The sequence below is a fragment of the Rosa chinensis genome, chromosome 1 (genome assembly GCF_002994745.2).
Source record: "Rosa chinensis cultivar Old Blush chromosome 1, RchiOBHm-V2, whole genome shotgun sequence".
Lineage (NCBI taxonomy): Eukaryota > Viridiplantae > Streptophyta > Magnoliopsida > Rosales > Rosaceae > Rosa > Rosa chinensis.
In genome coordinates, this window is record NC_037088.1 from 6,199,718 (window position 1) to 6,222,159 (window position 22,442).

At 36.6% G+C, this 22,442-nt stretch overlaps 4 protein-coding genes across 6 annotated transcripts; 2 read left to right on the plus strand and 2 right to left on the minus strand.

The window, feature by feature from the left end:
* Window positions 1-1,383: 1,383 nt before the first annotated feature.
* On the plus strand, window positions 1,384-2,687 carry LOC112195408. Its single transcript, XM_024335842.2, has 2 exons — window positions 1,384-1,881; window positions 2,217-2,687. Exons 1-2 carry the CDS (start codon window positions 1,633-1,635, stop codon window positions 2,382-2,384), a joined length of 417 nt encoding a protein of 138 aa, XP_024191610.1. The 5' UTR covers window positions 1,384-1,632; the 3' UTR covers window positions 2,385-2,687.
* Window positions 2,688-5,408: 2,721 nt separating this feature from the next.
* Window positions 5,409-8,631, minus strand: LOC112195396 (structure-specific endonuclease subunit slx1). The gene is made up of 3 exons (XM_024335827.2): window positions 8,227-8,631; window positions 7,331-7,437; window positions 5,409-5,901 (listed from the first exon to the last, which is right to left on the minus strand). The coding sequence occupies exons 1-3, from the start codon at window positions 8,454-8,456 to the stop codon at window positions 5,708-5,710; spliced, it is 531 nt and encodes a 176-aa protein (XP_024191595.1). The 5' UTR covers window positions 8,457-8,631; the 3' UTR covers window positions 5,409-5,707.
* Window positions 8,632-11,312: 2,681 nt separating this feature from the next.
* On the plus strand, window positions 11,313-13,218 carry LOC112195378 (putative B3 domain-containing protein At5g66980). Its single transcript, XM_024335800.2, has 4 exons — window positions 11,313-11,391; window positions 11,885-12,179; window positions 12,292-12,395; window positions 12,695-13,218. Exons 1-4 carry the CDS (start codon window positions 11,326-11,328, stop codon window positions 12,968-12,970), a joined length of 741 nt encoding a protein of 246 aa, XP_024191568.1. The 5' UTR covers window positions 11,313-11,325; the 3' UTR covers window positions 12,971-13,218.
* Window positions 13,219-14,133: 915 nt separating this feature from the next.
* On the minus strand, window positions 14,134-17,709 carry LOC112195371 (pheophytinase, chloroplastic). Of its 3 annotated transcripts, none has more exons than XM_040515268.1 (6): window positions 17,397-17,702; window positions 16,304-17,072; window positions 15,517-15,743; window positions 15,083-15,274; window positions 14,823-14,979; window positions 14,134-14,503 (listed from the first exon to the last, which is right to left on the minus strand). In XM_040515268.1, the coding sequence occupies exons 2-6, from the start codon at window positions 17,054-17,056 to the stop codon at window positions 14,264-14,266; spliced, it is 1,569 nt and encodes a 522-aa protein (XP_040371202.1). In that variant the 5' UTR covers window positions 17,057-17,072; window positions 17,397-17,702; the 3' UTR covers window positions 14,134-14,263. The 3 variants fall into 3 exon arrangements, with proteins under 3 accessions (XP_040371202.1, XP_024191555.1, XP_040371203.1); XM_024335787.2 differs by having other exon boundaries at window positions 17,515-17,700; XM_040515269.1 differs by lacking the exon at window positions 14,134-14,503 and having other exon boundaries at window positions 14,857-14,996; window positions 17,515-17,709.
* Window positions 17,710-22,442: the final 4,733 nt, after the last annotated feature.

The window sequence follows — 22,442 nt, forward strand, 5'->3', positions numbered from 1 at the left end:
ATCAAAATTGAAACCACAATTCCCAAACAAACTTACAAGCAGCAAGATACAAACTGATGCCCTCATGCTCATAGATAGATTGAAGAAGCAAGCAAGTAAGAAACTTAAGAAACAGAAACAAAAAATTAAAATTGAATTCTCCCTACTAATTCCATCTAGAGATGAGAAGAGAAGACATTAGTCAGCTTCCTCAGCCTTAGTTGGCATTCTCAAAATCAGCATTCCAAAGTCCCAACCTGTAGATTCGAACTCAAAGTCAAAATCAACTTCAAATTCAAACTCAAAATCTGAAAATCAAGAGCACGAAGTGAACCTACCTTCGTCGACGTCCTTCATCTGCGTCCTTCTTCGGTGTCTAGAGATGAGAGAATGAGACTGAAGACTGAAAAGAGATAAGAGAGACAAGTCGAGAGCAGCTGAAGCCTAAAGGGATGCGTCGAAATGACCCAAATGAAACACATCTAGGTTTTTTTCTCATAGAGAGTAATCTGGTGCATCAGGGAGTATGTGCAACCTCATCTCCACCAATAACAATTCGACAACATTTAAAAATAATATAATTTTAAATATAATAATATTAATTTAAATAAATATTAATTATCCGGACTTGTTCGGTTTGTTCGGGTCGGTTCAGATGCTGCACCCGATCCCGAACCGAAAAAATCGGGTTCGGTATGGTTAAACCATTTCTTCCCGTTCAGTTCCTGAGCCAGTTATCCGGGCCGGTTCGGCCAATTTTGGTAGTCCGATTCAGTTTCTGCCCACTTCTAAGTTGTGTAGGGCTAGTTGGGCTTTGTGCCTGTGTGTGCAATCAAAGTGTCTTGTTTGCTCTAGATAGGCAACGAGTTCTTTGATTTGTCAAATAGTCGCTGCTGCCTAGTAGTAGGGTGAAACTAAGTGTCGTTAGATCTATAGGAAAGCTATGCATTTGGTAATTGTGTTACGTTGTAATCAAGTTACATATCAAGTTATCTTTCCGTTATGTCAAAGCAAATGGAGTAGCCAGTAGAGCACTCTTTGCTAGTTGGTGCTTGTTAGAATACATGTCTCATGTAGAGATTCCTGATATCATTTTGGGATATACTCTAGATGCTTATTGTAATCAGGAGTTTAGGGTCAATGTCTCCCCTCCCTCCTTTATATTCAACAATTTCATTAAACGAGACTTAAGGGCAGCTGCACCAGCCCTTTATTAAAAAACAAAAAAATCAAGGTTAAAGTAATTAGTTTAGTTATAGAATAAATATAAGGGTTCCTGACCAAATGCCCAAATTTGAATTTGATGCAACAGGAACCCACTTACTTCACCTAAAAGATTTGTGTGCCTATTTACTCCATTTAAATGTCAAATTACAATCTTGCAATACACCAATTAATAAATTATAACCCTGCCATTCTGACCTATCTCTATTCCCCGATCCAAATCACAGACTCTCTCTTCTCTTTCTCCTCTCTCTCTTCTCCCCTCTCCGATCTCTCCTCCCGGTGGAGTCAGACGCTCTGACCAGGAATCCGAACCGCTTCGAGTCTTTGCCCGACTCTGGCGACTCACGTTGACCGGAAGTAGCCAAATTTGACTTCGCGGTAACTCAAGTTGAATTTCTGTCAAATCAAGCTCCAGCGAGCTCAGATATGGAGGAGAAGCCGTCGTCGAAGAGAATCAAGTCAGAGGACGACCACGTGGCGAAGAAGGTGAAGACGGAGGAGGACCATTGCCGTAGCAAAAGCTTGGATACTGCGAAAGTCGATAAGTTGGTGTGGCTGATGAAGCTGTCGCAGGCAGTGGCCAAGTCTTGGAACTCACACCCTTCCTCTGATCTTCACCCCGTCGCCAAAGTCATCCTCTCCCTCGATCCAACCGATGAGACCTCCGCTGTGCAGGTTTTTGCTACTTCTCTCAATTCGATCATGTTCTTTTCTCCATCTATTAGTTCTTCACAGATTTTGTTGAATTAGAGCGAGTATTAGAAAGATTGCAGTTTTGTTGGCTCTGTGTTCTTCAACAAAACCCTAATTTGCATTGCAATTTGATCTATCGAAGTTCTGTTTTGTTCAGATGATTAGGATGAAAGTTGCATTGAAATAAGAATGGAGAATTACACAGCCTAGATTTTAGTTTCCTAGGGATACTGTACGTAACTGAATTTGTTTTTGAAGTGCATACTTGTTCTCAATTTCTATTCTCTGGTGCTTACACCTTTGAAATTTGCAATCAGTTCAAAATGGAGGGGTCTGCGACTGAGGTTGGTATGAAGCCGAAGAGTTATTCTATGAACACGTCGAAAGACTTTATTCCCATGTGCGTTTTTCCTGAGGCAAATCAAGGCAAGATTGTTGTGGAAGGGAAAGTAGAGCACTATGAAGCCCCATGGTACAAACTTTGAGGAGTACGGGAAGATGTGTAGTTCATTTATCCTTGCTTTCTTTGTGAGCTTGGCACCCAAATATTATTCTCATTCTTAATTAGTTACAGAGTCTGTTCAAATGTGAATTACATGAAGCAAGGTTTAGCATATGATAGTTTGTGAGTTTAATACGCAGTAGAACTATTGTTAATTACCACAGTCAAAATATATTTGCAAGCATGGTGCAGAATAGCACCAAGGAGGATACCGTAGGCTTTGGGAATTTACCTATTTCTATGTGTGGCTTGAGACGCTAAATTTTGTACAATACTTTCCTTGGTATCCTTTGATTCTTATGTGCAACAGTAGTTTTTATTGGGAACTTGATATTTTTCTTTTATTGGCTTGTATTGGGGGCAATAAACATTTTATGGCCCCCAATAAACTTTTTATTGCTCCCCAATAAAAATTTTTATTGGGGAGCAATAAAAAGTTTATTGGGGGGCCATAAAATGTTTATTGGGTATTGTTGGGATACAATAAAACGTGACTCTGGTGATCAAATTTCGGTGGCCGGCCGAGCGGTCACAGGATTCCTGCAACCGATGGCTGGACTCCTGTCTCCAGTCATCGGAATCTGACAAAGTCTCTAATGACTTCTCTCTCTAAGTGACAAAGAGGGAGAGGGCAAAATTGTCCTAAAAATAAACAAAAAACAATAAAAATATACTTAATTAGGTATTACGATAAAAGATATATAATTTATTAGGTAAGTGGATAATCTCATAAAATGTTTGGGTATCATCTTTAATTGAGTAGATGATGGCCATGCCACATCAAGAACATGGCCACAAACAAATTAGTCCAATTAATCCAATGGAGTTAACCTTGTCATTATCCCCAATAAAAGCTCGTGGCCCCACTTGACCGACTATCTCTCACAACTCCCAACCCACAACAACCAACTCGAAGACAGCCCCTTCTATCACCCTTCCGATGGCTTCTACACTAAAAAGCACCGAAACGGGTACGAGTTTCCGGATACGATACGATCGGAAACGTGGAAACGGCAAATCTTAAATATAATAGGAAACGGGTACGTGAAGGAAACGCCAATTAAATAAATATATATATATATATATATAATTAGAAAAAAAAATATATATATATATATACACACACACACATTATCACAATATCAAATATCAAATATGAATAACAGATCATACCCGACCCAGCAGAACAACAAATATTAAATAATTGATCACAAAAGCAACAGAAGACCAGACAAAGCTACAAGACCAGGTTTGTTTAAGCCACAAAGAAAATTGAACATCGAGGCACCAGTGGCCTAGTGGTAGAAAAGTATTCCATTCCTGGCTGGTGCAGTACTTCTTTCCATTTGTTAACTCCATTTTTTCCAGTCCGACCAAACATTGATGATATTCCACCACCAACCGATCTTGTTAAGTGGGAGAACATGAAAAGATTTTGACAGAGGGAGAGAAAAGAAGTGGAAAATTTGGAAGCAGAGTGGAACTCCGAGCAGCAACCGAAGAAGACTGGGTCTGGGTCTGCGACCGACCAGCAACCGAAGCGGCTGAGATTCTGAGATTTTTCTTCTCTCGCTCTCGATCTGGGTCTGCTTCTTCTGCGATTTTTCTTCTCTCTCTCGATCTGGGTCAGTCCGACTTGCGAAGAAGAGCAGACGAGAATCAAAGGAACCGAAGAATACCAGCAATCGAAGCGGCGACTGCGATCTGGGTCAGTTCGACTTCGATTTTTCTTCTCTCTCTCGATCTGGGTCTGTCTGCTACTCTGCTTCTTCTGCGATTTGTGCCGAAGCTCTCTCTCAATTACTCAGGTTTTTTTTTTTTTTTTTCTATTTTGGGGTAAAAAGTCGGGATTACCCCACGTATCCGATTTATTTACATTCTAACGTATCCAAATAGGATACGCACGTATCCAATCCGTATCCAAATCAGGATACGCGTTTCCGGCCGTTTCCGACGCGTTTCGTACCCGTTTCCCGTTTCGATACGGGATACGCGGGCATTTTCGCGTTTCCGTGCATCATAGCTTCTACATAACCCAATCCGATGTCATCTTCCACCAGATTTTCTAGGACCTCGTCAGTGCTAGCGCCTCCGCTCATCCCGGCCCCGCAGCTTACCATTGCACCGACCCACGACGCCATATCTTGGTTCCTTATTAACCGAATCCCAAGTTGATTCCTTATTCAAAACCTTCATGGGTAGAAGACGTTCGGCGGGTTGGTGGACAACCATCGAGGCACTCGTAATGTGAGAACTGAGAACTAAAGAAAAGGAAAGAAGACCAAGAAAATAAAAAAGTAATACGGGTATTTTTGAAAAAAAAAAGTGTCATTTACCAAAAGAGGAGTGCAAATTTCACTCCTCAAATATAAATGAAGTAACTTAGAAACCAAATTGGTTGGTTTGTTGGTAAAGCCTCATAACGAGGGTCTGAATATCCTTTCTCCTCCACAAATGCGTGGGACCCAGCAAGAGTCAGCCAAAGCCCCAAGTCAATTGGGTCACGCTTTGAGTATCACCTTAGTGTCAATTTGCTATCTTGTGCAACTTTTGCAAAAATCTTAATCATATTGAACTTGACAAACACGGAAGCTACGTGCGTGCAAACATGACAAAGGTGGTTTGAGAAAGTCTGCACGTGACATGCAGTGCCTAACACATCGACCAAATTGGAAGTAGCAGCTCAATGTTTCCGGGGAAACAATGTGTTGGGAGGCATTAACACATCGGCCAAATTGAATGCCACTTTAAAAACCAGACCAAACTTAAGGTGTAAGAACACAATTGTTACAAGCAACCAACCCAGCATAGAACGACAAACGAAACCAGCCTGGGCCCAAGCATAGAACTGCAAACCAGGCCTAGGCTGAACTGAAAGAAGTTCTGTTCTGTGTGTCCATAACATGAATATGATAAAAGATACAGGAGACGTTTAGGGGTTAACAATTTAAACATATTACAAAATGCTGTACAATCAACTAAAATGTAAGAATAAACTTGAAGAATGTTGAACAAATAATTAAATACATTCTCTTGATTCATTTAGTAAAAGAGTAATAATACATTCTAGTAGACTTCTTCTAGACAAGAATTTCCCCATCATCACAATCTGGTTTAAGTATTCGACCAAATTGTATGTGATTACAGTGCTTCATATAAGTATACAACAATTTTAGATTAGTAATACTCCCAAGAATAAAGTTCAATTGATTGTTTTCAGTGCTATGTCATTTTGTATTAGTTAAACATATTAATTTTCATAAAGATAAGGGAAAGTGCTCGACATGGGGGTTTATTTACCATACTTTATAAAGGGTTCAGTTTCCAGTCAATTTCTAAGTGAGTACAATCAAATATACCTTTAACTCTATTTAGAGCTGCTTGCCTATGTTGTAGTAGAGGAAGCGACAAATCATTTACTTGCTCTACCTTGTTATCGTCCTTTCTTTTGCGAGGCAAACTCCTTGATAAAGTTTTCCATTTTGATTCAAATGCACATGCTACACAACAAAGAAGAATTTTAATAAACAAAAGTGTTAGTAGCATGAACTGAGAAATGACAAGGCATCAGAGATCAAATAGCTGAGTATAAAAACAAGCTTTTGATCTTTACTTCTGCATATATGTGTATCAGAGCAAGGATCTTGGTCCAGGAACCGGAACAACCGGTATGAGTAGACATTAGACAAGGGCGTTGAACGGGTAAAGTTCATTAATGTATGGATTTCATTTTATGAAGGCAAAACTATATCCATGATGAAGATGAATCAAGGTGGGTGGATAGAAAATCTGATGGTAAAATCAATGGTTCTATTTCTCAATCTTTCCGACTTGCTCCTATGGAACTAAGGTTGAAAAGATTGAGAAAAATCAGTCATTGAGAACCACTGATGAAGGATTCCTCGACAAGTTAAGGATGAATTAACTTGGTCTGCCTCTGTTGAACATGTGGAGCTCAGCTTTAAGCCATTCCATCACATGCCCAATATAGAAAGATATAAGGGACATATTAGCAATTGCATGAAAAAGAGTTTGTCTCTTTGTCATCAAAGGAACCAAAACAATAAAATCCTAATAGCACCCTAATCATAAGGCACTCTAATGACTGTAGTTGTCTGCAATAAAAAAGTGGGTCAGATTCATAAGTTGATCACTGTAGTTCAAATCCCTATTGTCTGTATCTAATGGAAGATACTTTCACTAGATTTTAAATAGTTTCGTTAAGAAGATAGTCATATAAAAATTTTCTCCTAGATGGCATTTCTTCACCATCCTTCTGATAATCAAATGGTAAATGATCAACATTTTTGAAAGAGTGGCATTCAATATGAAAGTAGAAAGCTTGCATGGGTTATAAGTGGTCCAACTTGGACGGTCATTAACATACCAAGAAAAATTCATACCAGAACTTATCCCACCGTAGAAAGGCAGCCAACAACATCAACGCTCATCCTCTTACTCAAGTACTTTGAAAGACTCTTACAAGTTATCCACTAAAAACCAGCTCAGAATCGATAAAAAAATTTCTTACAAAATATGGATTCCGAGAAACACTCAGATATCACCTCAAGGTAACGACTAACCAGAGCTTCTTTACTGATGTCGAAATAAAGAGGATAATCAAAACTGACCAAGCAGCCCTGTTGCAGACCATGTAAAAGATAGACTTCATACTGATACTCCAAAATATGAGTACCTTTGTTGGCCAAAATAATTTAACAGCTGGAGTACTAAACAATCAAATGTCCAAAATGGTCTGAACTCAAGAAAAAATGATGGCTTCTTCATTGGTGGCCACAATATCATGTATGCTGGAATAACTCAAGATCATTGCTTTATAATAGGCCTTAAACTCGAATTTTTAAGCAAATCATAGGAATGTTCATGTGAGAAGCACAAGCTCTTTTATCAAAGTTTCAAACCAAATACCTTCATTTTGGTCCTTGAAACCATGTATTAGGCACGCACAAATCCACGGTCTTCCAGCACGGGATGCCTTTGCCCCACCTTTTAGTTCACCATTGTGTTGTTTCAGACTGCAAAAGAATTTAGAAACTTATCATAAAAAACCTGGCCAAACAACTGAAAATGATTGCCAGAAATCACTCGAGTCTATAGTGAAAACGCAGTCATAACAGCATAAGTATGTACTTTTCAATACAATTAGAAGATAAACACAATCAACAGGTGCACCTTAAGTAAATATGTGAAAAAGGTCTAAAAATGCTGAAGATAAACACAATCATAACAGGACAAAAACTACAGAGGCAAATCTACCCAACATGATAACAAATGTCAAGATCAATATCATAACCACATCTCTTCTCCAGCCGCAACAAATTAATGCTGGTAATCACACAATTTAGTGCACACAGTGACTTATCCGCATGAACAGGTCAATAACAATCGTTTTATCAAACTGGAAAGCAACTAGATTATTTCTAAAACAAAGTTGGAGATATCTGCTATCTATTCATTTCAAAACTGGCAGTTGGCATAATACATAACCAATGGAATGCCATTCACTGCTTTAATTGACTACCTTCTCATTCTTCTCATTAGCTAATAATAAAGAGAAGCATCATTGAGCACCAACCCAATTCTGAGAGCGAAAAAGAAAGACAAATTGCTAAAGAACATGGTCCATATAAACACCTGAAAACCCAAAACGAACAAGACCCAGGTAATAATTTGTCCTCCATCTATCAACTAGCTCATGAAAAATGAGAATTTTGAAAGACCCAGATAGCAATTCGTCCCTGAACTTATCAAACAGCTAATGAAAACAACAAAACTGAAAGACCCAGATAGCAATTCATTCATACCGGCGAGAGAAATCGGTGGTGACACCAACGTATGTTTTGATGGGTGCATTGGTGGAAAGGATGAGGTACACAGACCAAGACTTCGATTTTGGTTTTGATTTTGAGGGAGAATTCGATTTTGCTTCTGATTTGATATTGGGTAGTAATGTTGAACATGGTAATAGAATTGAGGAGGGGTGAGGGTTTGGGAGCTTCACGGAAGGGAATGTTCTGGAGAGTCGTGTCATCATTTCCGATCGGACCCCCTTTGCAAGTTTTGAACTTTTCGAATTATATATATACACAACTGAAGGTGTGAAAGAACCGTTGAGGAGCTTGAAATTCAAGGGCTTGAATGCTTTTTTTTTTTTCCATGAAAGATTTAACTCTTACATTTTGCTTGATCAAAAGCTGAAAAGATAACTTTGGTATGAGGAAAAGAAAAAAATTGAAATAGCAGGTTAGCTCAAGTGATACAGGTACATAGTTGAATTATAATTAGACTAATGACAGGTTTAATTATTTTTTTAGTCCGAATTTTGAAAATATCATTTGATGGATTCCATTACAAAGGTGAAAAAAATAAGATTAAATGATTAATCAAAAGCAAGTTATTATTTCGTGGACCAATAATATTAGCTCGGTTTAGTTATACAATAGAATAATTTTTCACCTATATGAAAATGATCAAGTAATTTCAGAATTTCTCATGTATCCAACGAAATTTGATTCCCCTTGGTGTTGGTAAACATATGATAGGAGGGGAACCGAGAGTAATTCTCTTTATTTCATTCTCATTACCGAGTTAAACACGGAACAGAAATGTGGTTTTGGGTCCAAACCTGTAGATTCTTTTGGTGCAAATGCATTAAATTAAAGCTCACAGCTTTTAGAGTCTGCAGAAAATCAAAAGGAAGAGGAAGTTTGCACAAGAATAGGCAAACATTATAGGAAGGATGATTGCATCAGAGCTCAAAGGCCACAAAAACAGAAACCAGACTGGTTTGAAACGACAGAAAACAAACGATACGCATTTAATTTCTCTTTGGAGTCAATGCTTGCTCATCTACCATGTCATATATCACTTTTGGGGCTTCAAGGCATTCATTACCTTTCAGATTTTACATTGAAGAGACTTCTGCATTTCCTGTTCTTCCTAAGGTTAGGTTTCCTTTTCTTTCTTAAAGTTTTTTGTGACAATTTTGGTCTCCCTTATAGGGGTTTTCATTTTCTTTTTCCAAGTTTATACCTTTATTTCTAGCAAACAAAAATAAATATTAATCTGTGACTAAAAAAGTATCAACTGATCACATGTAAAAACACCATAAGAAGTATGTATTTGCACTCACAAAGACATCGTAGAGTTTCACTGCGTCTACTTTTTTACTTTTATTAACCAAAAGACAAAATTTCTGAATAAGCATAAAAAGCAACTGCCTCCAAAATTATTATTTGTGACTGCGAAAGCGGTGAGCCTATAAGAGGAAGATATCTAATTATCCACTTGCATTCAGAAATTAAATATACCCCTTGTGTTACATTATGTATGTTTTGCCTTTATTCACCCAAAAGCTAAAACTTTGAAGCATATGAAGGTAACATCCTCAAATGGCTTGTACAGTACCAGTGGTAGCATTTTTTCAGGTCCTAGCTTGATGTGGTACTCACCGGTAAGCCAAAGATTGAAGCTAGTCCCACTGCAGGTGCAAAAACTCTTTTCAAATGCTATGATCAATTGGAATGTGATTGGAGTATTAACTTGTCTGCTTTGAGTAAAGGATGATCCTGCATGTGTTACTTAATTAAAGAGATACTTCTGTTTCTCTCAAATGTTACTGATCTCTGTGGTGATTTCTGTAATGGGATTTGAACGAAATTGAAAAGAAACAATTGACTAGTTGAGGTTATAGCAATCGATATGGCAGGTCTTTGTCTATGGTGAAGCTGGTGAAGTTGACAACTCCGTTGCTTATGGATCCATATCGTGAAGGGGTATGCAGTTCTTGAATCCCAAGGCCCAAAACAAAACCATCTAGCAGAGACAGGAAGCAACGGCTATAAGAAAATTATAGCTCACTGGTTTTTCCAGTCTGCACAAAATAAATAAAAAATCAAAAAGGCAGAGCAACTTTGCACAAGAAGAGGCAAGCAATATAGGAAGGACAACTGCATATAATAGTTTACAGGCCACAAAAACAGAAACCGAGCTCAGGAGTCAGACCTGCTGGTTTTATATTAAATATGAACGAGATAGAGTTATTGCTCAGCTAGGTTTCTTCTCTGTTTGTATGTCCTTTTGGACATTACTCAAAGCATTTATATTTGGAGTACGTCAATGCTTACTGTGTACCATGTCCTTATGCTCACTTCATTCAGCTTTATTCTTTTTTATCTATTTTTTTTCTTCTCTTTTGTTTTGTTTGTTTACATATTTATTTTGGGGATTCAAGGCAGTCCTTACTTCTGCTGCTGCCTCAGGTTCAGACCCTACTTTACTTTCTCATTCTTACTCTTCTTCTTCTTCATCATCCTTATATTTCCTTGGAACTGCTGATTAAAGGAATTCTAATTTTAATCCTCAGAGTTTAACTTGGAGAGAGAGAGTTCTGTATTTCCTGTTCTTGTTCAAAACTTCGAGGTCAGTCCTTTCCCTTCTTTCTTTAGTTTATTGTAGGGGTTTGCATTTTGTTACTCCAATCTGCTTCTGTTATATATGTACCAATTTTATACCTTATTTTCTAGCAAAAGTTGAGCCTCAAGGGTTGTAACTAGTGAAAGAATTGAGCCTAATATCAAAACTCAAATCACTTTGGAAAATAGTATAAGTAGAGCATATGAGCAAGGTATATAAATATGTAAATATGAACAAGGACCAGGAAAGATACCCTTGAGGTTCATTTGATCCAAGCATATATATGAAGCCATTGCCTTAAAAAGCTATTTTTACCTCTACTCATCCTTAAGTTTCATCATATCTATTTTGTAGCTGTAGTATGCAAAGCTAAAAGCTTTGAACTGGCATTAGTATATATATGAAGCAACTGCTTCCAAAAAAACTTATATGTGACTCAAATCTTGACTCTAAACTAAATCCAAAATAGCTGCAGGTATCATCTTCAAATGGCTCGTTCGGTACCAGTGCCCGCCTTTTTCCAGGTCCTTGTTGGTGATTTCTCTGAGAAACTGGTAACATCTTGTCCTCCTTTTTTGGTTTTCAAGATATTTCCAACATTCACGAGTATATAGTTCTCCTCAAATTTAATCTAGGATGTATTAGAAATTCACAAATCCATATCTTTTTTGTGTAATCCATGTCAATTGTACGATTTTCATCTTCTATTATATTTAATGTGTGATACTGAATCATGAGTCCATATCTTTCTACATGGTACATAGCAATTGTCTTAGTTAAAGTGGTGTTATTTATCAACATTATGACAGATTATGGAATAGTAGTGACATAAAGCTCAGGGAAAAGAGGCATTTCTAACATGATCTGACCTCCTTTGCTCAATGAGTCGATGGATCAGTGGTACAGTTATCTAAAAAGCTTGTAAAACAAATGACCAAATTGTCTGTGTTGTAAAGTTGTAAACAAATGGAATTCTTGTTGATCTAAGAATTATTGACTGGTTCTAAGAACATTGATGTTTTCTGAGAAGCAATTACATTCTTGTAGAAAATGCCAACAGCTTTTGTCAACCACTTCAATGGATCAGCACTTTGCAAACTTCGAGGCCCTAGTGGAAAGTGCTGGGATGTAATATTGGAAGAGGAAAATAATGATATTTTCTTCCATAAAGGCTGGAATAAATTTGTGAATGATAATTCTTTGGAGGAAGGACACATTTTGGTTTTCAATTATGATGGCAATTCTTGGTTCAATGCGACAATCTATGATAATAGTGCATGTGAAATGGACATGGAAGCAGCCAAGACAAAGAGAAGTACTGGGGGTCTTGATGGTCAAAGGAGTAAGTTATAGTTTGCTTTACTTGTATACAAGACCAGACAACCAAGTTTTTTCCTTATCTGCCAAGTAATTTACATTCTTCTGAAATCCTGTTTCAATTTGGGACTGTATAGGGGATTATGTCATGCCTGGGGAGACAATAATCAGAATCATTGAGTTCAAATCAGAGCATCTTTGCTTTAAGAGAACTATGGAGAAGCACAGACTGTATCAGCTGGTAAGTAATAAGTGGTCATACCCAATGAATAAGCTAATTATGTTTCTAAAACCCTTTTCCCTGTTATGATTGAAAAAATAGTAATTCTTTTCTTTTGATTGGAATGCCTTAGTACAAGAATTTTCAATCATTTGGGTGAATATTAAAGTTCCATCACTTGTGAATCAGAAGTTGTTCTTGAAAGGTCTTCACTTGTCAGCAGAGTTTTCTCTTATTTTATCTTTGTTCTTTTGTCATCTACAATGTCAGTGTATTTCTTATGTTTTTTCCCCTGATATCAAATATGTTCCAAATTGTAGAGCATTCCAATAATAATAGCCAAGGCTAAGGGTCTCATAAGCAAGAAGACTATAGAGCTTCGGGATCCAAGCAACAGATCATGGCCTATTAAAGTGACTCGCATGGGAGATGGTCGTTTACTTATGAACAAAGGCTGGCGTGCTTGTAGCAAGTGGAACCAGATTAAGAAAGGGCACACCATTGTTTTTGAGTTTGTGAAGGGACATGTGAAGCTTCACATCGTTAGAGATGAGGGGTGTGAGGTGATACTCACAGGTCCTAATGTCGTAGATTGAAGCTAGTTCCCACTGCAGGTGCAAAACTCTTTTCAAATGCTGTGATTAATGGGAATGTGATCAGAGCATTAACTTGTCTATTTTCAGTAGGGTTATTTTTCATTTCCGAGACGCTTATTTTCCTCTTATGTATTAGTGATTGTTGTTTGGTATGTTCTGTAATGGGATTTGAATGCAATTTGGAAAGAGATAATTGACTAGTTGCTATTTGAATGGTCCTATAATGAAGGGAAAGAGACTTATTGTGATTACAGTTGCGCTGCGTTTTTACACGTATTTGTGTATGATCACTGTGACTAGAAACTAACTCCGGGAGACATTATGATTTGAACCAAGAGTACAACAGTCTAGCTTCTAACCCTTCTCTGCGTCTTAGCAGTATGGTCCGGCGGAAGCAGAATTTAAAACGGGGGGGGGGTCCAGACTTGAATATAAGTTTTTGACATGATAATTTTAACTTTTTACTTTTCATAAGATAGTATTATTATTTAGGAACTATGTATCAAAAACAATATCTCCATGCACAAATCAAAATTAAACCTAGCTTACAAAAAGAAAGAGATCAAATATATGTAACCGAAAGAAATAATCAATACAAGATAATGAAGAAAGTAATTAACTCTTGACTGAGATTAAAAAAACAAAACTGTTTACTGTACTATTATGTTATTTATTTACTATAGCCAAGTTAAAGTTGTTTAATATTCAGTGAGGGGGGTCCAGCAGTTGAATTAAACACTTTCATATGTTAATTATACACTCTTTAGCTGCAAAACATGGCATCTACAGCAATCAAAGGGGGGTCCGGACCCCTTCAAACAGTAACATCGGTCCGCCCCTATTGGACTGTTATCATAAAGCCTATCCCGTAGATTGTCTAGGAATTTGAAATATGCAAATCTTCATGCCTGGTTATACAAAGGGCCAAAGACTCCCAGAACTCCTGTGATGAACCTATGTGCCACAGATATATGAACCCAGTGAATCGGGAAATGCTTTTGTTATGCATCAACATGGTTCCTTTTTGTATGTGGGCGTACCCAATACTTTGTATTACGTGATCTCTTGTACCCTTTCGACTACTGTTAATAAAATTATCATAATTTCTGTGTAAGGAAAAAAAATTGTGAATGCTAAAAAAAATGAGTATTTGCTGGGTGAAGTAGGGAAATTTGGGGTTGACAGTAGTACCGTCACAAAACTATAACCGTGGAAGATGTCATACTAATCAAAGAATATGTTACAATTTACATTTAAATATCTACATTATCTATGAAGAAATGTTTCTGGGTTTCATGACTTGAGCTCTAATTTCCCAAAGTGAGAACTGATGTAAGAGCTTATCCTGTCCCAAAGTGAGAACTTGGATCCAAAAAAGCGCACCTTCACCGACTTTTTTGATCCATCTCTGATGAATTCCAAGTCCCTCGCAATGTTAATCTGCACACTTTCTTGGGCATCAAGCAAAGGTAATGCGACTAAACCCTGAGACTCTAGGTTTTTGATCCACCCACGCAATAAGTAATTCACAACCTGTATAAATGATGATTAGTCTTCTAAGAACACAAAACAGTAAAGCAAATTATGCCAAAGAAAATTAATAGATTATGAGCATAAGTGTCTAGGGAAATTTAAAACCAAAAACTAATACAGTAGCATAATATATGAAGTCGGTCCAATTCCTAATAGCTTAATCCTCTGAGATCTATGTTTGTCAAACATGGTATCAGGGACTTGGTTGCTTGGAGGATAGAAATATAACAGACTATTAGTTATGGTAACAATTCTTGCATCACTAGCTATTGAATGGGAGACTGAAAAACTTCATGCTAATTACTGAAGGATTGTATACCTCAGGAACTTCATCATGAGGGCAGTGACCAGCTGGACTGATCTCATAAAATAGAGCTTCAGGCACCTGCTTCTTCACCTGAAAACCCCAAATAGGTTGCACCCATGGGTCTTCTTTCCCATACATAAGACAAACTGGTAGGTTGCTCGTTTGACATCTACACATAAAAATCCCCTGGAACCCTTAATAAACATCGACCAGAAAAAAGTAAAGCAGATAAAAAAAATGTCTTCATCAGTTTAACCTTTTGTATTGCCTACCTGGATAAAGCCTCCTTAAATGATAGTTGTCCCTGAGGAGCAAACATAATTGAAGCAAATGATGCAGCAGCAGCCGGATGCTCTGCTGTCTCGACTATGCGGGAAAATACTTTGTCAACGTTTGTTGAATGATCTGCATAAACTTGTTCCAGTATCTGTGCTATACTCGTAGGATCACTTATCTTTTGCCAACTGAAATCAAACAAGCTCAAAATGTTTTAGTTCAAGTATCAACAATAGTTTGTTTATAACATAGTCCACACAAAAGATATTCTCGGAGTTCAGTTCTCAGATTAAATCAGTTCCCACATAAAGAAGCCTCTGTTAAATCAGTTCACTTTCAATTTTAGCTAGTTTGCCTACTTGTTTGTAAATTCAGGAACTAATACTACAATTTACTCCAATAATATTTATGCAAGATATAAGAAACTTACACAAATTCTACGAGCTTTCTGACATTGGCAGGTAGAGGAAATGTTCCTGCCCATGGAAATATTTTTGCTAATCTTGGAGATCTTATGGGATTAGGTAGAAATCCCCAGAAAGGAGTTGCATTGAGCAATGTAACACCTTTCACTAAATGAGGGTTACATGCAGCAAAATATAAAGCAACGAACCCTCCCAGTGAGTTTCCAGCAATATAGACAGGTTCACCAATTATCTGCATGAAAAGTCAGATGTGATTATGTGATCACTGGTAAGTGGTCAACACTTGGTGGAATTCATGCAAACAACTTCAACTTTTAGGCATTATCAATGGTTATCAGTATCCCATATATGTATTCAATCTATAAATCCAACTGAAGCAATGTCAATATCACTAACCTAATAAATATGCATATAGTGAACAGAACAAATTCAATACATATGGATAGCGGCACAACTAGCATAATAAGGGACAATAACAACTTAGGACGATTACATTTCTTGATAAAAATGGTGTCACTAGAATTATCAATCAAGCCCAAAATGAACAGCCAGTTATGTTATATACTACTGCAGTGATCATTCATATTCATGTATAATGCTCAATCTGGAACTATAATAATGCATGGTGAAAAAGAGGACACTTTTAGCAAACCCGAAGTTCAGTGTGTAAAGGAAGGTAAAGGCAGCATGAGCTACAATATGAGCATCTACTAAAAGATCAAATAGAACATGATTCTCTGCAAGTCCCCATCAGATAATGGAACAAATAAAAACTATAGAGCTATCGCATACCTCTTCTATGAAATAACGAACTTGATCCTGCCATAAATCAATGGAGTAAACAAGCTCACTTGCCCATGGTTCAGATTCATCTCCAAAGCCCCAAGCAAGATTGTTCCTATCCGACATACCTTCTTCCCTCGTACGAGGGGCAGGGTCTTCCAATGGCAAGGACATGCCCTGGCCAAGGAAATCAATTGCCCACACTCTAAAATCTCGTCCCAAATCCTTCATTTGCTTCTCATAGTGAAATGAACCAACTCCAAAACCAGGAAGAAACAGGACTGGTGGGGAGCCCAAGTTTTCAGATCCTGCTTTCTCATAATGCACATTGAATTTGGGCTTCCATTCCCAAAAGCAACTACTTATAGGAGCACTTATTTCACCATTGGATTCATCCGGTACACCAGGAATCAAAACTTTAGTTACTGATTCCCCGGTTTCTGAAATATTTGCATCCTCTTCCACACCAATTACATAGCCATCAGAGCTTCCACTTGATAGAGTTGGACCGACTTGTTTAAACTTCTCATGGGAGTTTAACGCCCTAAAACCTCCCCGGTGATTTAGTTTCTTTGAGAAAGACTGATTTCTACGATAACAGCTCACAACCCCACTCGTGGAATCAAAATTAGCGCAAAGAACTCTACTTTTTCTAAAAGCTGGGAGCTTGGATCCATTTAAACTCGAGCTTTTTACAACCAAGTTCCACCTTAAATTTACAACATCACAGCATGAAGCAGAACTGTATGACAGTATTTCCATGCCCAGAAATTGTATTCTGCAATAATCAACAACAATCAAAAGACTCAGCAAGTAGTTAACTTTACCCTCTAATACATTAATAGTTGAGAAAACACAATTCACAACTGATAAATCCTATGATGTACAGTGTGTTCAAGTAACATAAATCATAAAGTGCTAGTATAATCTTATCTCTCAGACCCCAGTTGAAAATAACTAACACCCAATATTTTAATTCCATAAATCCTAACATGCCTGTGGAAATTGAACCAATAACAAGCAAAGAGAACCATGTCCTTTGGACTAAATAAGCATAAGCAAAACAATTAACAGAAATAGAAGTCATTATAAACTAACAAACCTGAACTTAATAAACAGTTTATGTGAAAAGATGAAACAAAATGAGCAAACTTGACAGATCAAACAGCTCCACCAGCATGGTAAAGAGGATATAAATATAATTTTCTGTTGTGGGTTACCTTCAAAGTGAGCAGAGAAGGTTCATTAGAGTTGGTGTGAGTTTGTGGAAGGTTCAATGTTCTCCAAGTAGTTAGGAGAATGGAGCAAGATCCAGAAAGAGAGAGAATGATTCGCGCGGTTGCTTCAACGTTTCTTCTTCCTCTTAAAGCCAAGCGAAAAACGGACTTTTGAATTTGTGTTTTATATTAATTCCCTAAATACCACAACTCCCCACTCCCCTCCAAACCGACAAACGACACAAGTCCAGACTTGCCATGCCTTCAAAATAGCTTTCAAAAGAAGTGAAGATATTTTTTGACGACTTTCGTTGTTTTTGTCATTGTTACAAATAGCCGGCTTAATTAGTAAGTAACTAGTTATGTCTTACATTCATTATACGTTGAATCTATATAATACTTATATCTCTTGAAATCTATGTTTATTCCAATTCTCCAAAAAAATAAATAAATAAAAGGGCTTGCAATCACCTTTTTTACGGTTTGGAAGGGTTAGTCTTTATCTTATCTTATATTTTATCTTATATAAATGGTTAAATTTTTGAATTACCATATATGCCTTGACATAATATAGATACTAGAAATTGCCGACACCCGATGGGTGTGGGAGTAGTGGGTTATTATGCTTAGAGTGGGTAGTTTTAGCAAATTTTTTTTAATTGGTTTTTTATTTTGTTTATTATGGTTTGACATTTTTGTCCCTGATGAATAAAATATTATTCATGATATTTTAATCTTTGAGGGTTGAAAAGGTAAAAAAAATCAATTTTGGCAAACAAAGCCTCTTCTTTTAATAATAGTATAGATTAATAAAAAAAAAATTTGTATATGTGGATAAAATAGTCAATAGACTATATCATATTTGAAAAAATTGCAATATCTTCCATGGAAAAATGAGAAGCATCCCCAAAATGAGGATAGAAATTACTATAACATTTTTAATTTAAAAAATAAAAATAAAATAAAAATCAATTGACATGTGCGGAACACTTGTTAAGGGACTAGTAAAATGAAAGTAAAATTGCGGGATGAATTTAAGAATTATTCTCAATCTTCTTTAAAATTTTGGAGTTTGCTGTAAATATAGGGAATTTGGTTTTCTCTCTCCTCATTTTCCCTAAAATAGAGATAGTTATAGGGAATCTGTTGGAGCAAAAGAGGCTCATTTTTCCCTAAAGTAGAGAAAAATCAAAATATAGGGAATCTGTTAGAGTTGTTCTTAGTGTAGTAAATAGAATATCAGGAAAAAGAAAAAAAAAAAAAGTTCTGGCAGTGTGATGTTGTGATCGTCACCATTCATTGTGAATTTGTGATAACTCTAACTAGGTTACACTTTAAGACATGTATCGATTCAAATTTACATTTTGAATTTGAGAATGTGGTCACATAACCTATATTTCTTATAAAGCATCAAAATTAGGTAGATTATTTCTTGTATTATTATTTTTTTTCTTTTGCTACAACTATAGGTCAATTGCTGTAAATTAACTAATAGCTTATGGAAATCGTCAGAGTGGTTGTACCACATAAGTTAGTAGTACGGTGTCATTTTATTTATCGTGGCATGTAAAATATTAATCATTTGAAACTCGATTTTTTAACTTACTTTTTTATTTTTTGGTCAAGACATGTATATTTATATTCACACTTTTAGTCACCTATAGTTTGGTATAAACGCACACGGTTCTTATTAGAGTATTAGACCTTATGTTTGTTTAGTCAACCTCAAGTTAGCATTGAAGAATGAAATTTAGCCACAAAAATATAAATAAAACCCAAAAACAAAAAAAAAAAGAAAAGAAAAAAATGTGAAGAAGACGAGTGGCGCAATTAAGATATTATTAGAGAGCTAGTTTTGTCCTTGGACCAAAAGCCACAGTCCAGTCCCACTACACCCGTTCGTGACAAGCCCAAGTCCTAATCAAATGTTGCTTCCCAAACTCAATTATACTCCACGAAGTTATGATCGTCTGCTGACCAGAACCTTCTCTGCAGCCTACAACACTCCACGATCTCCAATCAGACATGTCCAAGAATATCTTCGTCTGACGTGGCAGGTACATGGCTGAACATGTGTCGAACTGGATGGGAAGGAGGAGAATTCGTTTGTAGGTAAGCAGAACCAGAAACGAGCTATAGTGTCACGCAAATGGACCTATCAGGCTTGGTGTTGGTTTACACGTTAATGCAACTCCATGTTTGAAAATGGTGTTCAACACTTCAACGTTTTCTCCATGCACGATGGTGTTGGACTTGGATCTAATAAACGTAGTATCTTCCTTGCGGTTTATAGCTAGTGTTGGTGAAAACTTTTTTTTTTTTTTGGACGTGAATAGACTTTCATTAAAGCCCAGAGGGCAAAGAAGGAGACTAGACTCAGAAGAATCAAGGCCCAGCAAACAATACAAACAATCTTTCATAGTCAATAGCCCACACTAGAGGCACGACTAGACAAGCTAACTAAGAGAAGAAACGTGAAAAGCTACAGAGAAAGAAATAAAAAACAACGATGAAAGGAAAAAAAGGACCGGCAGAATCTATGGTGTATGTACTTCTGGGCAAGAGAGAGAGCGAGGATGGCGACTTTTCCTTCAGCTTCAATTGCCAAATTTGATCGGCAATGTTGAGATGCACCATCAACCAGAGCTCCATTATCATTTCGCAAACAACACCAAGACCAGCCAGGTAAGTTTTGTTATCCCAAGCCACATCGTAATTGATTTTGATACAGCCATTGGGTGGCTTTATCCAAGTGGTTTTTGGATTATCGGGGTTGTAGTTTATGTTATGGGGATGAGATTGTGAATGCTGGGTAGTTTGTGGTGGGTTTTGATTGTGAAGATGCAAGTGGGTTCGTGGTAGGTTGACATGGTCAGCAATGGGATTAGTTGCAGGGGGAAATATCACCAATGGTCACTGAGTTATGACTTATTCGTCACTTAACTCACTGTATTTTCAACAATATCACTTAATTCACTCAATTTTACATCCGTCTTTCACTTAACTCACTGCCGTTAATTCTACCGTTAGAAGCCGTTAAAATTGAGGGTATATTTGTCAAAACACTTAAAAATCATTTTTTTTAACTTAAAAAAACTACATTTATTAGACTTTTTTTCAATTTTTTTTTTAAATTTCTGAAATTTCTAATAAAAAACAATTTTTTTAAAGGGAAATGATTGAAAATGTCACATTAGAGTGTGAAATGATAAAAAGGTCACCTAGTTTCCCACTTGATAAAAAGGTCCATAATGAATTGTTAGTAATATTAATTTAATCCTTATGAATAATAAGGTAATGTTAAAAAAAGTCAGTTTTTCATTTTTTTGATTCCGATTCTGCCCCTAAAAGCAATTCACGTTTATAACTTTATATTCAAAATCCCAAAGCTCAATTTTTCTCTCTCTTTTATTAGAAATTCCAAAACTTAAAAGCTTGATTTGATTTTGATCGGAGTTTCTCTCTCCTATTTGATTCAGATTTCAATTGATTCAGATCGAAGGTGCTGCAGTTTCTGTTCATCGACGACTACGTCTCCTCCAGCCAAATTGATTAACCACCATTGCTGGCGCCAGCTTCCGATTGTGCTTGGTCCAATGACTGATGCGCTTAAAGCAAGCGCATAATTTAACCCTGAAATATCGTTAGTAGTATAAGCAAATAGGGATCGTTCTATCCGGGGATTGAGGGTACACTTGTAATTGTGAAACAAATAAAGAAAAGTATTATTTACAAAAATAAAATAAAGAATAAATATATACAATTGTATAAACAAATAAAGAATTAAAATAATAAAGTATTATTTACAAAAATAAAATAAAGATTAAATATATACAAGTAAACACAAATACGGGGGGGGGGGGGGGGGGGATTAGGATTCTTAAAATTAAAATTAAAATAAATAAAATAAAGAAAATGTAAAAACATATATACAAGGGTGAAACATAAGGAACAAAGATCAAAATCAATTCCATGTAATCAAATTCGATTCAAACCCTATAATTGTTCTTCCAAGTCATGAGAGAGGAGTTGATCATGTGAAACATTCGAAAGCAAATGATTTCCCATATTTTACTTTTCAATGCTAATTAACCTAAGCGAAAGCACCTAGATTAATCCTATCAAACATGCAATCAAGCCCTAGAAAGCTAGTCAATCATGACATGTTCAACGCATTAGACATAGAGAAAGGCTATCAACTCAAGTGTACAACTTAGTTATGGAAAAGTCCACCTAATTGCAATCCTCTTCAATTAAATTCGATTCTTGTCCAGAACCTTTACTACTTTTGATTCAAGTTACACAAAACGAAAAGTCGATTTCATGTTCTTAAACCTAGCACCAATTACATGCAAATCCTATAAGTGTCGACCCAAATAAGATAAACATATAAAAGTTTTCTGTAAAGCAAATTTAATCGAACAAACTCACATAAGCAACTTAGAATCACAATTATAGAATTCGAAAACTTTATTTAAACATAGAAATTGGGCTTAAACTTTGCCCTAAACATTATTGTTAACTAGAAACAAGTTCATACGAAATCAAACAAGGAAACCAAAAAGGTTACAAGGAAAAGGAACGAATTACACCGTGAGTGGAGATGGAGATGGAGAGCTAGATGGTTGGATCTTAAATCTTGGAAGCAAGCCTTCAAGGTGGATGATGGAGGATATGATCTTCACGGCTCCTTCTTCTTCTTTCTCTCCTTGCTTGAAAATGCAGAACTTTGCAACTAGAGAATGGAGAAGGAAAATGGAAAGGAAATGGAGAGACAAAGAAGATGAGATGGATGAAGGAATTGGTGTTATGGATTCAGAAATTGGTGATTGAGAGTGAGAGGAGAAGGTGTTTAAATAGGGAAGAAAAAGAAGAGTGAAATGATGAGATGAAGAAAAATAATGAAAGTGGAGTATGAGAGTGGTTTGTAA

What these genes read in the sequence shown, in the direction of transcription:
- LOC112195408 (XM_024335842.2), top strand. Translation starts at nt 1,633, where the DNA reads ATGGAGGAGAAGCCGTCGTCGAAGAGAATCAAGTCAGAGGACGACCAC. An exon ending in ATGAGACCTCCGCTGTGCAG is followed by an intron (nt 1,882 to 2,216) that starts GTTTTTGCTACT and finishes ATTTGCAATCAG; the next exon opens with TTCAAAATGGAGGGGTCTGC.
- LOC112195396 (XM_024335827.2), bottom strand. Translation starts at nt 8,456, where the DNA reads ATGATGACACGACTCTCCAGAACATTCCCTTCCGTGAAGCTCCCAAAC. An exon ending in ACCACCGATTTCTCTCGCCG is followed by an intron (nt 7,438 to 8,226) that starts GTATGAATGAAT and finishes ATTCTTTTGCAG; the next exon opens with TCTGAAACAACACAATGGTG. An exon ending in TTTCAAGGACCAAAATGAAG is followed by an intron (nt 5,902 to 7,330) that starts GTATTTGGTTTG and finishes TTTGTTGTGTAG; the next exon opens with CATGTGCATTTGAATCAAAA.
- LOC112195378 (XM_024335800.2), top strand. Translation starts at nt 11,326, where the DNA reads ATGGCTCGTTCGGTACCAGTGCCCGCCTTTTTCCAGGTCCTTGTTGGT. An exon ending in GTGATTTCTCTGAGAAACTG is followed by an intron (nt 11,392 to 11,884) that starts GTAACATCTTGT and finishes ACATTCTTGTAG; the next exon opens with AAAATGCCAACAGCTTTTGT. An exon ending in AGCACAGACTGTATCAGCTG is followed by an intron (nt 12,396 to 12,694) that starts GTAAGTAATAAG and finishes TCCAAATTGTAG; the next exon opens with AGCATTCCAATAATAATAGC.
- LOC112195371 (XM_040515268.1), bottom strand. Translation starts at nt 17,056, where the DNA reads ATGGAAATACTGTCATACAGTTCTGCTTCATGCTGTGATGTTGTAAAT. An exon ending in AGAAAGCTCGTAGAATTTGT is followed by an intron (nt 15,275 to 15,516) that starts GTAAGTTTCTTA and finishes GTTTGATTTCAG; the next exon opens with TTGGCAAAAGATAAGTGATC. An exon ending in CTCATGATGAAGTTCCTGAG is followed by an intron (nt 14,504 to 14,822) that starts GTATACAATCCT and finishes TCATTTATACAG; the next exon opens with GTTGTGAATTACTTATTGCG.